The 10,836-nt window shown below is 46.3% G+C and overlaps 3 protein-coding genes across 3 annotated transcripts; 1 reads left to right on the forward strand and 2 right to left on the reverse strand.

Annotated features, from left to right (window-relative positions):
* Positions 1 to 173: 173 nt before the first annotated feature.
* On the reverse strand, positions 174 to 3,684 carry FOMMEDRAFT_153304 (uncharacterized protein; the record flags this gene model as incomplete). Its single annotated transcript, XM_007264041.1, has 23 exons — positions 174 to 210; positions 265 to 422; positions 487 to 574; positions 624 to 642; positions 714 to 930; positions 988 to 1,246; positions 1,301 to 1,448; positions 1,507 to 1,559; positions 1,615 to 1,651; positions 1,703 to 1,721; positions 1,761 to 1,777; positions 1,836 to 1,844; positions 1,900 to 1,919; positions 1,973 to 2,042; positions 2,097 to 2,194; positions 2,246 to 2,400; positions 2,452 to 2,547; positions 2,606 to 2,651; positions 2,707 to 2,965; positions 3,022 to 3,086; positions 3,142 to 3,451; positions 3,501 to 3,582; positions 3,643 to 3,684. 23 exons carry the CDS (start codon positions 3,682 to 3,684, stop codon positions 174 to 176), a joined length of 2,304 nt encoding a protein of 767 aa, XP_007264103.1.
* A 253-nt stretch (positions 3,685 to 3,937) lies between these two features.
* Positions 3,938 to 5,945, reverse strand: FOMMEDRAFT_119381 (uncharacterized protein). Its single transcript, XM_007264042.1, has 8 exons — positions 5,856 to 5,945; positions 5,514 to 5,790; positions 5,235 to 5,459; positions 5,096 to 5,181; positions 4,940 to 5,045; positions 4,548 to 4,889; positions 4,366 to 4,489; positions 3,938 to 4,296 (listed from the first exon to the last, which is right to left on the reverse strand). The coding sequence occupies exons 1-8, from the start codon at positions 5,897 to 5,899 to the stop codon at positions 3,977 to 3,979; spliced, it is 1,524 nt and encodes a 507-aa protein (XP_007264104.1). The 5' UTR covers positions 5,900 to 5,945; the 3' UTR covers positions 3,938 to 3,976.
* A 552-nt stretch (positions 5,946 to 6,497) lies between these two features.
* On the forward strand, positions 6,498 to 10,695 carry FOMMEDRAFT_104342 (uncharacterized protein; the record flags this gene model as incomplete). The annotated part of the gene is made up of 11 exons (XM_007264043.1): positions 6,498 to 6,839; positions 6,898 to 7,425; positions 7,478 to 7,649; positions 7,707 to 7,891; positions 7,946 to 8,157; positions 8,212 to 8,383; positions 8,437 to 8,733; positions 8,784 to 9,137; positions 9,188 to 9,530; positions 9,593 to 10,173; positions 10,234 to 10,695. 11 exons carry the CDS (start codon positions 6,498 to 6,500, stop codon positions 10,693 to 10,695), a joined length of 3,648 nt encoding a protein of 1,215 aa, XP_007264105.1.
* Positions 10,696 to 10,836: the final 141 nt, after the last annotated feature.

Consider the following 10,836-nt stretch of genomic DNA (forward strand, 5'->3'; position numbering starts at 1 on the left):
CTAGATGCTACAAATACAGTAAAAATAATAAATAAATACACAAAAGCAAAAAATCGAAAACAAAAAGATTAAGTGAATTAACAGAAGGAATTAGGACAGCAGTAAGAAAGATTAGCTTAGCACTAAGAAAAAGCAAGATACGTCAAAGCTAGCTAGGTTTTTTTAGATATTACTCATTGCCAACATGGTGGTGGGGCTTTAACGGGATATCTAATTGATATAAAATTAGTTTCTTTCCTTGATATAGGACGTAAGGAAGCTTACCCAACAGTGGTCCCGTAACCTTTTTCCTTCTCAACGCGAATGTCGAAGACTAAATTCCCTTGGTCATCGTACCCTACAGTGCAATAGTTCCGACGACCCATAACCAATTTGCTGTTATTCCCAGTCGAACCATCCGTGTCCTGCTGGAAGAGAGGGACCTTGGGGATAGACGAAATAACATCATCAGGAAACTATACGACATAAAACGCAGATAATACTCACCATCCCTTCATCGATGTCGGCACGGTGAAGCGTCTGGTGCGTCTTACTGGCACGATTCGTTACGAGTGTGATAACAGGATTTGGTGGCCTACGAGAGTGTTAAGTAGAAGTCGCGTGCCGGCAGGTTTGATACTTACGGAGTATTGACGATAGCACCTGTAATAGTCAAGCGTAAAATGCGACAGGATTAGTAAGGGGTGAAATTGAAGAGGAAAGTATACACGTACTTGTGACAACGTTTAGCATAAAACGATGATCTATGTTTGGTGCGATCTCGTTCGCTTTTTTGTCTTTGACATACGTCTTGAAGTAGCCAACTGCAGCGCAGTGCACGTCACCCGATAGGAAGGTTATTCGGGTATGTGTCTTCAGAGCATAAGCAGCTAGATTCTGGATGAGGTTGTTTCGCTCGGTTTTGTGGCCTTTTGCAGTCCAATGATCGTTCTAAAGCGTACATTTTAGAAAGGTCTGGACCAAATCCGGTGACACATAGATACATACAAGGTCATCCAACAGCTCGGCATCTGCATTGAACTTGTTCACGAAGCTTCCTACTTTTGTTGATCCTCTCTTCCCCATCGCTACAAGCGGATTCAGTTTTGACTCGAGTAGAGTCTCCATGAAGTTCATTCGTGGGTATGCAATCGGAATCCCGAGCTGAATCACCAAATGCTGGACTTGTGGCGGTAGCCGATAGATTTTATCAAACACTTTCTTGTACTCATATGCACTGCACACTTGGTCCTTCCGTCGTTCCGCCCTGTATTACATTAGGATCATACACCAAACATAGTTTTCGGCAAATGTGTCTCACCTGCAGTCTAGTAAGAGGATGTAACAATTTGGTCCAAGATAGGAGAGAAACGAATGCGAAGGGAATGGGATATAGGGGCCACGCTGACCAATGATAATAGATTTATTTGAGTGAACTCCGTAAGTATCATCGGTTCCGTCAACCTCGACTGTTGTGAGAGTCAGTATGTGAGATATATGCTGAAGTCTTTTTTAAGAAGACATCACCGTTGATAAAGCATTGGAAAAGAAGGAAGAAGAAATAACCGCGAGCGCCAATCCTACAAAGTTATGCTCAGTGATATTAACAGTTCGCAAGGTATCAATGCGGCTTACGTGCTAAACACGGAAGAGCGCTGCAAATCGTCAGGATCTAGGTTTAAATTAAGTTCTCGATACTGAACGTATCCTTAAGAAAGCTTACAGCTTCCGTAGCCATCAATCTACACGAAATATTGATAAACAACGTCATGCTAAAATACAAGCACGCTTACCAAATCTGTTTGAAAACGACTCAGTATGTCAGTGTCATGATGTAAAGCCGTATGGTAACGTACCGTGATCATCTACAGCATAGTCTTATTTCAGAGCTTCGCTTCGACAATGAGTAGTCTTACTCACCACACATATTCAACTGAGGTCTGAATCCTTTCTGTCAGCTTTAATAAAGTAGGAAATTAGGCGTCACACGCACATCGAGGCCGTTGCACGTGCGAAGGCACCGCTCTGAAAGATACGGCAATAGTGGTTGAAGTAGAAACGGTCTTAATCACATCACTGAGTTCGACAGCGCGATGACTGGTGAGATAGTCTCGTACCAATAGCAGCTCTCATCTCCAAAGTGATTTGATGTTTTATCTTCCACTCAGGTCTTGGTAAGTTGATCCATTCCTGCATCTCAGGCTCTCGGACCAGTCTTTCCAAGCCATAAATAAGAGAAATGGCAATGTCAGGGACTCTAGCTTACCCGTCGCAGTAAATTTGGTCGCCACCTCCTACTAGCACGTGAAACGGGGCCTCTTCGTGCTTCTTCAAGAGGTCAATCCAAACGGGATCATAACCGCTATCAAATCCAGGGCCACGAAAATCATCTGGGTTTACACCAGCGCTGAACCCGTTGCACTAATTAATCAGTCAGCACGGCGAATTGGAATTGGAAACTTGGACGCATACAGAATAAGTAGACCATCTCATGTTCTGGTTCCTGCCGGGAACGAAGAATTCAAGTTTCTGCCCGTTGTTTATCGAATATTGGATTGCCATCTCATGCTGAGATATAGGCATACAGTCAAGTCAATAGACGTCAATGTGAGAGAAAGGTACCAACGTTGCTTAAAGGAATTTGTATCATGAATCTCCAGAATGTGTATGTTCTGGAATATACAACTTCAGTAATATTGGTCAGGCCTCTGACTAACAAATACTTACCTTCCTTTCGGATCCTCGTAAACCCAAATTTCATGCCCTGGAACACTTTCCTTCCGCGCTGAACTACTGTGCGGGATTTCCCCATTAGCATCTAGAAGGGCGGCAGTAGAACGGGGGTCTGCCGGATGTGGCACCAAGTCGTATGACCGTCCTTTACCAGTCATGCGCGATGCGGTTCTGGACATCCCCGCCGCCTGTTGGGGGTCCCATTCATATGTGAGCGTCGGGTGCGGTTCGTATTCGGACGTCGCGTCAGATGCTTGACCAAGAAATATGAGGAATATACCGAGAAATATAAGGATTGAATTTACTCACATGCAACCATGCATGCGCCATGCCAAACTCCATGCTCGTCGACTGTATCATATCGCAACAAAGGACTTTCGATGATGTCAAAATTATGGTCGGGCCTGGTGAGAATTTCCCTAAACGTACCCTACCATAAGTTGCAAATAAGGAGACATCCGCACAGCCCGCAGAAATTTAGACCGTTCGACCGCAGTCATTTGTTTCATAAACGAGCCTTGACGTCCGTCCGAACTGGACGCATATGTCTGGTGAGAGGTTTCACGACTAACGCTAGGTTGCGGAAATCGAGCACCATTCGGTGCAGTGAAATAGTCAATACCATCCTTACTCGGTGGCGTCGGAGGATAATCGAGCTGCAAGGGTGATATCTGCGGCGGAAATCGACCAGGTACTTGTAGTCGAGCAGTTTGACCAAGATTGAAGCCTCCGATCACACCTGATGACGAAATCAGATAAATTTGCATAAGATATGATTGTGAACGGACCATCCGCCAAAGGTTGAGCCTGCTCGACACCTTCATAATGTCCGTCGGGTCCTCGCTGCGGGTGACTATAGAGTGCAGAGTTCTACATGTGGCGAAGATGAGCAACACATATATGCCGTAACTCGAAAGGAGATGTATGCACCCTATCTGCGCGTTTGTGAGCGTGCCACCCAGTGGAGTCCATGAACGTCAAAGGAAAAGTTGTCGCGATATGTGTCTGACAAGACCCTGAGAGCAATACTAAATACTAGGCTAGTTCCGGCTAATTATACGAATTTGATCACGACGAAGCCGAACGGGCGGCGAAGTATGCGATGCATCCTGGCGTCAGGCGATCACTGCAAAGCGCAAGTGTCGCTCCGAACTGTATTCGCGGGTAGTAAGCGACACGTAAAAGGATATTATTAGCGTTCTTGCGCGCTCGGTCGCAGTTACCAGTCATTTAAAGATAGCAAACATTAAGTCATGACATAGAATCAACCTGAATGCTCTACGATAGTTGCAACCAATTTTCCATCCTTGATCGTTGTCCTCATCATCTCCGGCATCGCTCTCTCAACAAATACGCCCTCTTCTTCGCCCTCAACAGGCAGGCTCACGTTAATGGCACTGCACTTTGCCGTCGTGATTTCCACGTCTAGCGAAGCCTTCGACAAATAAATTTGTCCGGAATCTGTGGAATCTAGTTGGATGGTTCGAGCAGTGCCCGTGATCTGCACCGCGAATGAAGGCGAGTTCGTGACAGAAATGCCCGAAACAACGGAATCCACGAGGACTGAAGTCTTAGTGCAATTGACTGGACATAGGGAAAAAAATAAAAGATCAATCAGCAAACTACCTGATTTCATATGGGGAATAATCTTACTGAGATTAACAGCGTTCACTTTTCCTTTGATTTGCACAGTTGAATTTTTGCACCCGTAAAGGTTCACGATGTGGCTAAGTTCAGTATTTTCTACAACCAACGCCGGCTCGTTTTCTTGGTATTCCTAAAAGAATCGATAGTTAGAATACTCCATTACACGAGACTACAGCTCGTCTGCGTACAATCGTCCATTTTGTACCCTCTAGAACGAACTTAGATGGTTTCTTTCCGGAGAGAGCTGCAGGCTTGGTAGGCTTAACGGGCCGCTTGGATGGGGTGCTATTGGTAGCAGGTACAGTGCTTGATGCCCGTAACTCGGGATTCTTGTGTGTCATCTCTGATTTGTCGACTTTCCGCAGGCCTTTCGTCACATCGGTTCCCCGGTTTAGGTCTGCGAAGACAGCGCCAAGTCCACCGCCACTAGAAGAGGTAGATGATGACGAGCTGATTATTGGAGGTGGGGGAGGCGGAGGAGGAGCTCCCGACGGAGGCGCAGACCCGGAGAATTGATTCACAGGGATTCCCTGATGCAAGCGTGTTAGCTAAAATCAAACGCATTTTGGACTGTTGATACCTTAGGATTCCAGGCCAGCCCAGTAGTATGAAATTCCATCACGTATTTGCGTTGCTCTTCGAGCAGGGCCATCCAAGCCCTGACCCATTCCACATGCTTCGGTTCCCTGAGACGTCATGAGAACAGATACCAAGGGTGAATAAACTAGTCACATACTTCTCTTTGAACTCCTTTATGACTTTGTTTCCGTAGAACTCTGCTGCCTCCTTCATCTGTGCAACGTGGGGCCCCGGTTTTGGTTCCTTGGATCGCTCTGTTTAGGAATCTTACAAGAACTCATACACGGATAACTTACAACGCCAACCCAGCCGACGCTAGGGATACCCTCGGATATTACCATTAAGTGATTATACCAAACGCGCTCTTTTCTGTTTTTCTCCGGGACTTGCATAACGGCCGTTACGCCTTTTCCAATTGGCTCCTGTAGCGAAGTAAACGTTTTGGAATCTGGCTTATTGCATGCGGATGCTGTAAGGAGTAGATTTCTCATGTCTTTGAATACACTCTCTACATGTCCGACCTATATTGATAGCCTCAGATTGACAATAAATAGGCGCATCATATAGACTCATACCTGCTCGATGACAAGTGGTGATGCAAATGACTTCGTGAGCTCCACGAATGCTTTTAGCTTCCCATTGACGATATTCTCGTCAAATGCTTCAACACTCCTTGGAATTTCTGTCATAGTTGTGAGTGTTTGGAGAGGAGGCGGAGGCGGGGGAGGGGGTGCCAATGAAGCATGTCCATCTGATGGACCTTTATCACCAGATGCTTCAGTACTCTTCGGCAACGTCCCGCTTGCCTGGGCAATCGTCAGATCTTCAAGGCGAGAAGTAGCAGCCTCCAGACTGTAATGGCATCCACGGATAACATCAGGGCATGAGGATTAATAGAAGGTAATGACGGGACTTGCCGTTTGATAATTGTAGCTAATGAATGCAGACCTCCTTGAGACATCGTGGGCACCCTATCGATTCAAGCGCAACGTCAGCCGAGGGCAAAGCACCCCTAATCGTGTCAGAGAAAAGTGGGAAAAGCTTGTGCAAATAGCTGCGGTCGTTTCCAGACGACAGCTGAAACTGACTGTCAATCGTTCACGTGACGACAACGCGTCGCGTCGCGCGACTCGCGCATCACTCAAAGCTGGAATGCAAAACGGTCTCTGCTGGTAAGACTAGCTAATTAGAAATAAATATGAAATCTGTGGGGAAAGCATACATAAACTTGAATACACGAGGGTTGAGCAAGGGACTAATTATCGCATGGTACTTCTTCGTGAGTGCTCTATGCATGATTGCATCACTCAAATTCAAACATTGATAGGATCATGCTGAACCAAGTTATATGCCGATTGCAGGAAAACGTAGCTTAGTAGGCATTGAATTCCAGATAGCGAAGTACTTTGCTCCGTATGACATGACCATCCAAGCTACGTCCTACTAGGATGCTTGCTCAATGGAACTGATTTGCTTTCCATATATGGATAACCGCAGATCTGCACTGGAGTAAAAAATGTTGTAGAATTTGCATCTCACGAGGAACTCCTTGTGCAGCCATGACTGCCGCCACTACGACTCTCCCTCTCTTTTGGCATTTATCATCTGCGAACAAAGTTGAGCGGATAGATGCCTCCACAAAACTGGTCTCGGCTCTAGAGCAATTCCAAGAGAAACATTTACTAGGGGCCAAGCACAAGGACGTTCCGAACGAGGGTGAGGACGATGACGAGGAGCATCCCTCCGGCGAGGATAACGAGAATGCGGAACTCAAGGTCCATTCTGCTAGCTTGGACTCCGATAATGCAGCAGACGTAGCATATGCAATTCGACGTCTGGTTCGCGGACTTGCGAGTCCTCGTGAAAGCAGCAGGCTAGGATTTGCCGTTGCATTGACAGAGGTATGATAGTTGGTGCACTTCTGGCCCTTAAACCAACGCTCATGTGAGATTATTTTAGCTCCTATCACGAATGGATACTATCTCTTGCGAACAAATTCTCGTTCTACTAAAGAATGCGTCACAAACGACTGGAAGCATGTCGGGTCAGGAAGAGCGGGACATGCTTTTTGCGAGGTTATTTGGGCTTAAGGCGATAGTCCAGTCAGGTGTTTTACTCAGTCAGAAACCACTTCGATCTTCGTCGACGAGTTCAAGCTCGCTTAAGGGCTTCGAGGTGTTCTTGCTCGAGCTCATTACTCTTGGGGACAAGAAATCTTGGCTGCGAGAGAGCTGCTGGTGGACATTGCTGTCAGCAGTCAAGGCTCTGTCTACTTCGGAAGTCCCTTGGAAAGCGACCGCATACGATATGCTGCTTGATAGGGTATATGTTGGCGACAAATCGTGGAGTCCCGAGAAGATTGCTTTGACGTTAATACTTCAAAAGGCTCTCCCAAAAGTGGACTGGCAAATACATTGCGCTTCTTATTTCAAAGGTTCTGATGTACTATCAAATCCGAACATGCCGTCGCTCGCACGCTTGCTGAAGGTGCGTTAATCTGTATTTCTAATATTCAATACATTGAAGGCTGCCGTTGCAGGAGTCCCTTACTGAAGAGTCATCACAAGAGGGCACGTCCAAGCAAACCGCAGGTCCATGGAAACCACAGTTGCACTTCGTTTGGGATGTTATTCTAGACACGTTGCTATCACCGGAAAAATCGTCCACGTCAAATGGAAGCTTCCAAGACTTTTATCGGATAGTCGTTGATGGTGCATTAGATTTATCTGTGTTGAAGTTGGAGATCGTGCTGACAAAAATGACTTTAGAGTCCTTATTTGCGGCGTCGTCATCCCCTCAGCGCAAATATTGGGGCTTTCTGGTTTTCCAGAAGGCATTACATCGCCTGCCGCCTACGAGCTTTTCAATGCTTTTCACACAGAACTTCATGCGGACGTGGATTAACCAACTGTCGAAGAACGATAGATATCTTAATAAAATTGCAGCCCAGGTGGTATGTAATTCGTTTTCCACATCGATAACATGGCATACAAACCCCTTTCTTCAGGCGTCGGATGTGCAGCAGGTCGTGGAGAAAGACCCTAAATCCGGTTTGTCACTTGTCTTGCAGTTGACCGGAACGAATGGCTCCTTCCACTTTGATCGAATTACGAAGACGAAGACCGTGGAGAATTTAATCACAAGTATGGATAGCGCAGGTGTTGCGGAGTACATATCTTATCTGTTAATACAAGTCAACGAGGGCGAGCAAGGCGATTCGTAAGTATCAGACCTCTAATCGATGTTGTGTACAATGATGCTCAAGGATTTTAGATTCGCCTCTGTTGACGCTAGAAGGGCGTGGATCATAGAGCAGTTGGCGGCTTTACTTCGAAAAGCGTCAATACCAAAGACGGACGATAGCATACAGCTGATATTGACCTGGCTTACCACTCATGCTTTCTTTAAAGTGGTGAAGAAATCCTCTAAGAGCTCAAATACTGCCGTAAGTCATGTCTTGGTAGTATCGTTATATCCTCGTAATAACGAATGATTCAGCTCCATTATGTTCCTGAGCCAGCTTTCTCTGATGAATTGCGAAGTACTTGCAAGACGAAGCTCTTATCCTGTCTCGGAGACCTCACAAATGCGGTAAACTTGCCTGGGACAGAGGAGGGCCGGAAGGCTGCGAAAACATCCGGTGTTGCTTCTGACGGCGAGTTTTGGATCGCTAAAGTCCTTAAAACGATACTTGAGCTGGAGAAGGATATGAAACACGCTGAGCCACTCCATGAATTGGGTGAAGACGAGCTGAAGATACGAAAACAGGCCCTTTCGGCAATTGAGACATTGAAGGTAAGTCGTGAGACATATCGCTTGTTTTATACTAACGACAATTCTTATAGACGACTGCGAAAGACCAGGAGCCCGCCCGCGGTGCAGAACTGCTTCTCAACGCACTCGTATTAAAATGTATGTGCGATGACGAACATGAAGCAGATTGGGATGGTGTTCAAGAGTGCGCTACCGTTGCGACCGAATTATTCGCAACTGCTACAAAACCCGATAAGAAAAAGAAGAAAAAAGAGGCTAAACTAGATGAGAACGAAGAACCCGAGCGTCCTCCCATCGATCTAATCGTCGATTTCATTATTGGTTTACTTGAACAATCCACAAACTTCAGCCGTGTTGTTGCAAACCAGTCGTTCAGCATGCTTACACCTATGGTGGTGGATAGCACGGTTGATTTGATATTAGCGGTATGCCTATTTTTTCAGGCTTTTCATAGCTTTACTAACGGTGCTCACAGCAATTGGAGAGGAGGAACCCCAACGAAGAAGTAATAGATGAAGAAATGGACGTTGATGACGAGGCAGAAGATTCCGAGCAAGAGGATTCGGAAGAGAGCGGTGACGGCGAGAGTGATGAGGACAGCGACTCCGGCGCGAGCGAGGAAGAAGAGGAAGAAAGCGGAAATGACGAAGATACAGAAGCTCTACGAAAAGCTCTGCAGGTCGCTATGTCCGGTCATGACGCGGATGGTGATAGCTCGTCGGACGAGGCAAGCATGGATGATGAACAGATGATGGCGATTGACGAGAAGCTAGCTGCAGTCTTCAGAACCAGGGCAGAGGAACGCAAAAAAGGCAAAGGTGCGTAGCTAGTGCAATTCTCTAATCCGTGATATAAATTTACCTTAATGCCTCTTCCTCAGACGTCGGTGCACAACGGGAAGCAACGTACTTTAAAAACCGGGTCCTCGATCTCGTCGAGACATACATGAAAAGACAACTGACAAACCCTCTCATCTTCCGCTTCATTCTTCCATTGGTCGAACTGGTTGCGACATCAAGCTCCGACGAGAAGCAATTAAGCGACAAAGCTAAGGGAATTCTGCGTTCCCGATTATCTAAACCAAAAGACACTATTGCTATCAAGGGTGTACACAAAGCCGTCGAACTTCTGGAATCTCTTCACTCTCGTGCTCGTCGAGCTCACTCTCAAGATACGGTCTCGACTATCAGCACATGCAGTCTCTTTGTTGCTAAATCGCTCGCTCAGGTCGATGAGCGAGCGGTGTTACGAATATACAAGGAGTCCATCTCAGATTTCATAACACGGAAAGCATCATCGTTGAATCCTGCTTTCATAATCGACTTCATTCGCCGCCATCCTTTAATGGCTTGGAGTATGAGATCCCATATCATCGATATAATAGGCAGTGCTGTCAACGGTTACCGCCAGGCGCAATCGTTTGTTTTCGTTCAAACCATCCTGACATCACTTCCTCAACCGGTTAGTTTTTCCACCACTTTCAATTCCTCGAAATTTTTAACCCAGTCTGTTGCTTCCTAGGAGTCCCAAAAGGAAGAACTCAAGCCGTTTTTCTCAGCTGTTTCCACGACGCTCCTCGAAACACTAAACAAGGCCTGCGTTGCCGAGAAACCTCTCCTGAACTCAGGCCACGCGAAGGAAGCCCTCGACATCGCCATGCAACTCTGTCGATTCAGCAAGCGCTTCATTACCGATCCAGAAGACCTTAAGCAAGCCTGGAAACCAGCGAAGTGGGAGAAGCTTGCCTCAACATTCTCATCTTCAGAGCACTACAAAGCTTCTACTTCTCTTATGAAGTTGTGTCAACAGATCTCAAAACGCTCTCAACCAGACGGTCCAAAAGGCTCTACCAAGGAGCAAGACGGATCTGTGCGTAAACGGAAGCAGGGGACAGAGAGTGGTGCAGCCGATCAGGAAGATGGGTCACCGAAGAAGCGTAAAAGGAAGAAGATGCGAAAAGCATCTAAGGAACATGACGAGTAACTGTAGATCCCTTCGCATGTCATTCTGGATCGTTTGCAAAGCTTTAGCCTAATTCGAGTCACACTGAGCCTTCATCTAACTGAATAGCAATTGAGATCTGTAGAAGTGTGATGTTCATTAAACAAGTATGTGTAAATTGTG

The sequence above is a fragment of the Fomitiporia mediterranea genome (assembly GCF_000271605.1).
Source record: "Fomitiporia mediterranea MF3/22 unplaced genomic scaffold FOMMEscaffold_3, whole genome shotgun sequence".
NCBI lineage: Eukaryota > Fungi > Basidiomycota > Agaricomycetes > Hymenochaetales > Hymenochaetaceae > Fomitiporia > Fomitiporia mediterranea.

Coding starts and splice junctions, on each gene's coding strand:
- FOMMEDRAFT_119381 (XM_007264042.1), bottom strand. CDS start 5,899: ATGTCTCAAGGAGGTCTGCATTCATTAGCTACAATTATCAAACG. Junction 5,046..5,095: donor ATAAAGGAGTTCAAAGAGAA/GTATGTGACTAG, acceptor ATGACGTCTCAG/GGAACCGAAGCATGTGGAAT. Junction 4,890..4,939: donor GGCTGGCCTGGAATCCTAAG/GTATCAACAGTC, acceptor CGCTTGCATCAG/GGAATCCCTGTGAATCAATT.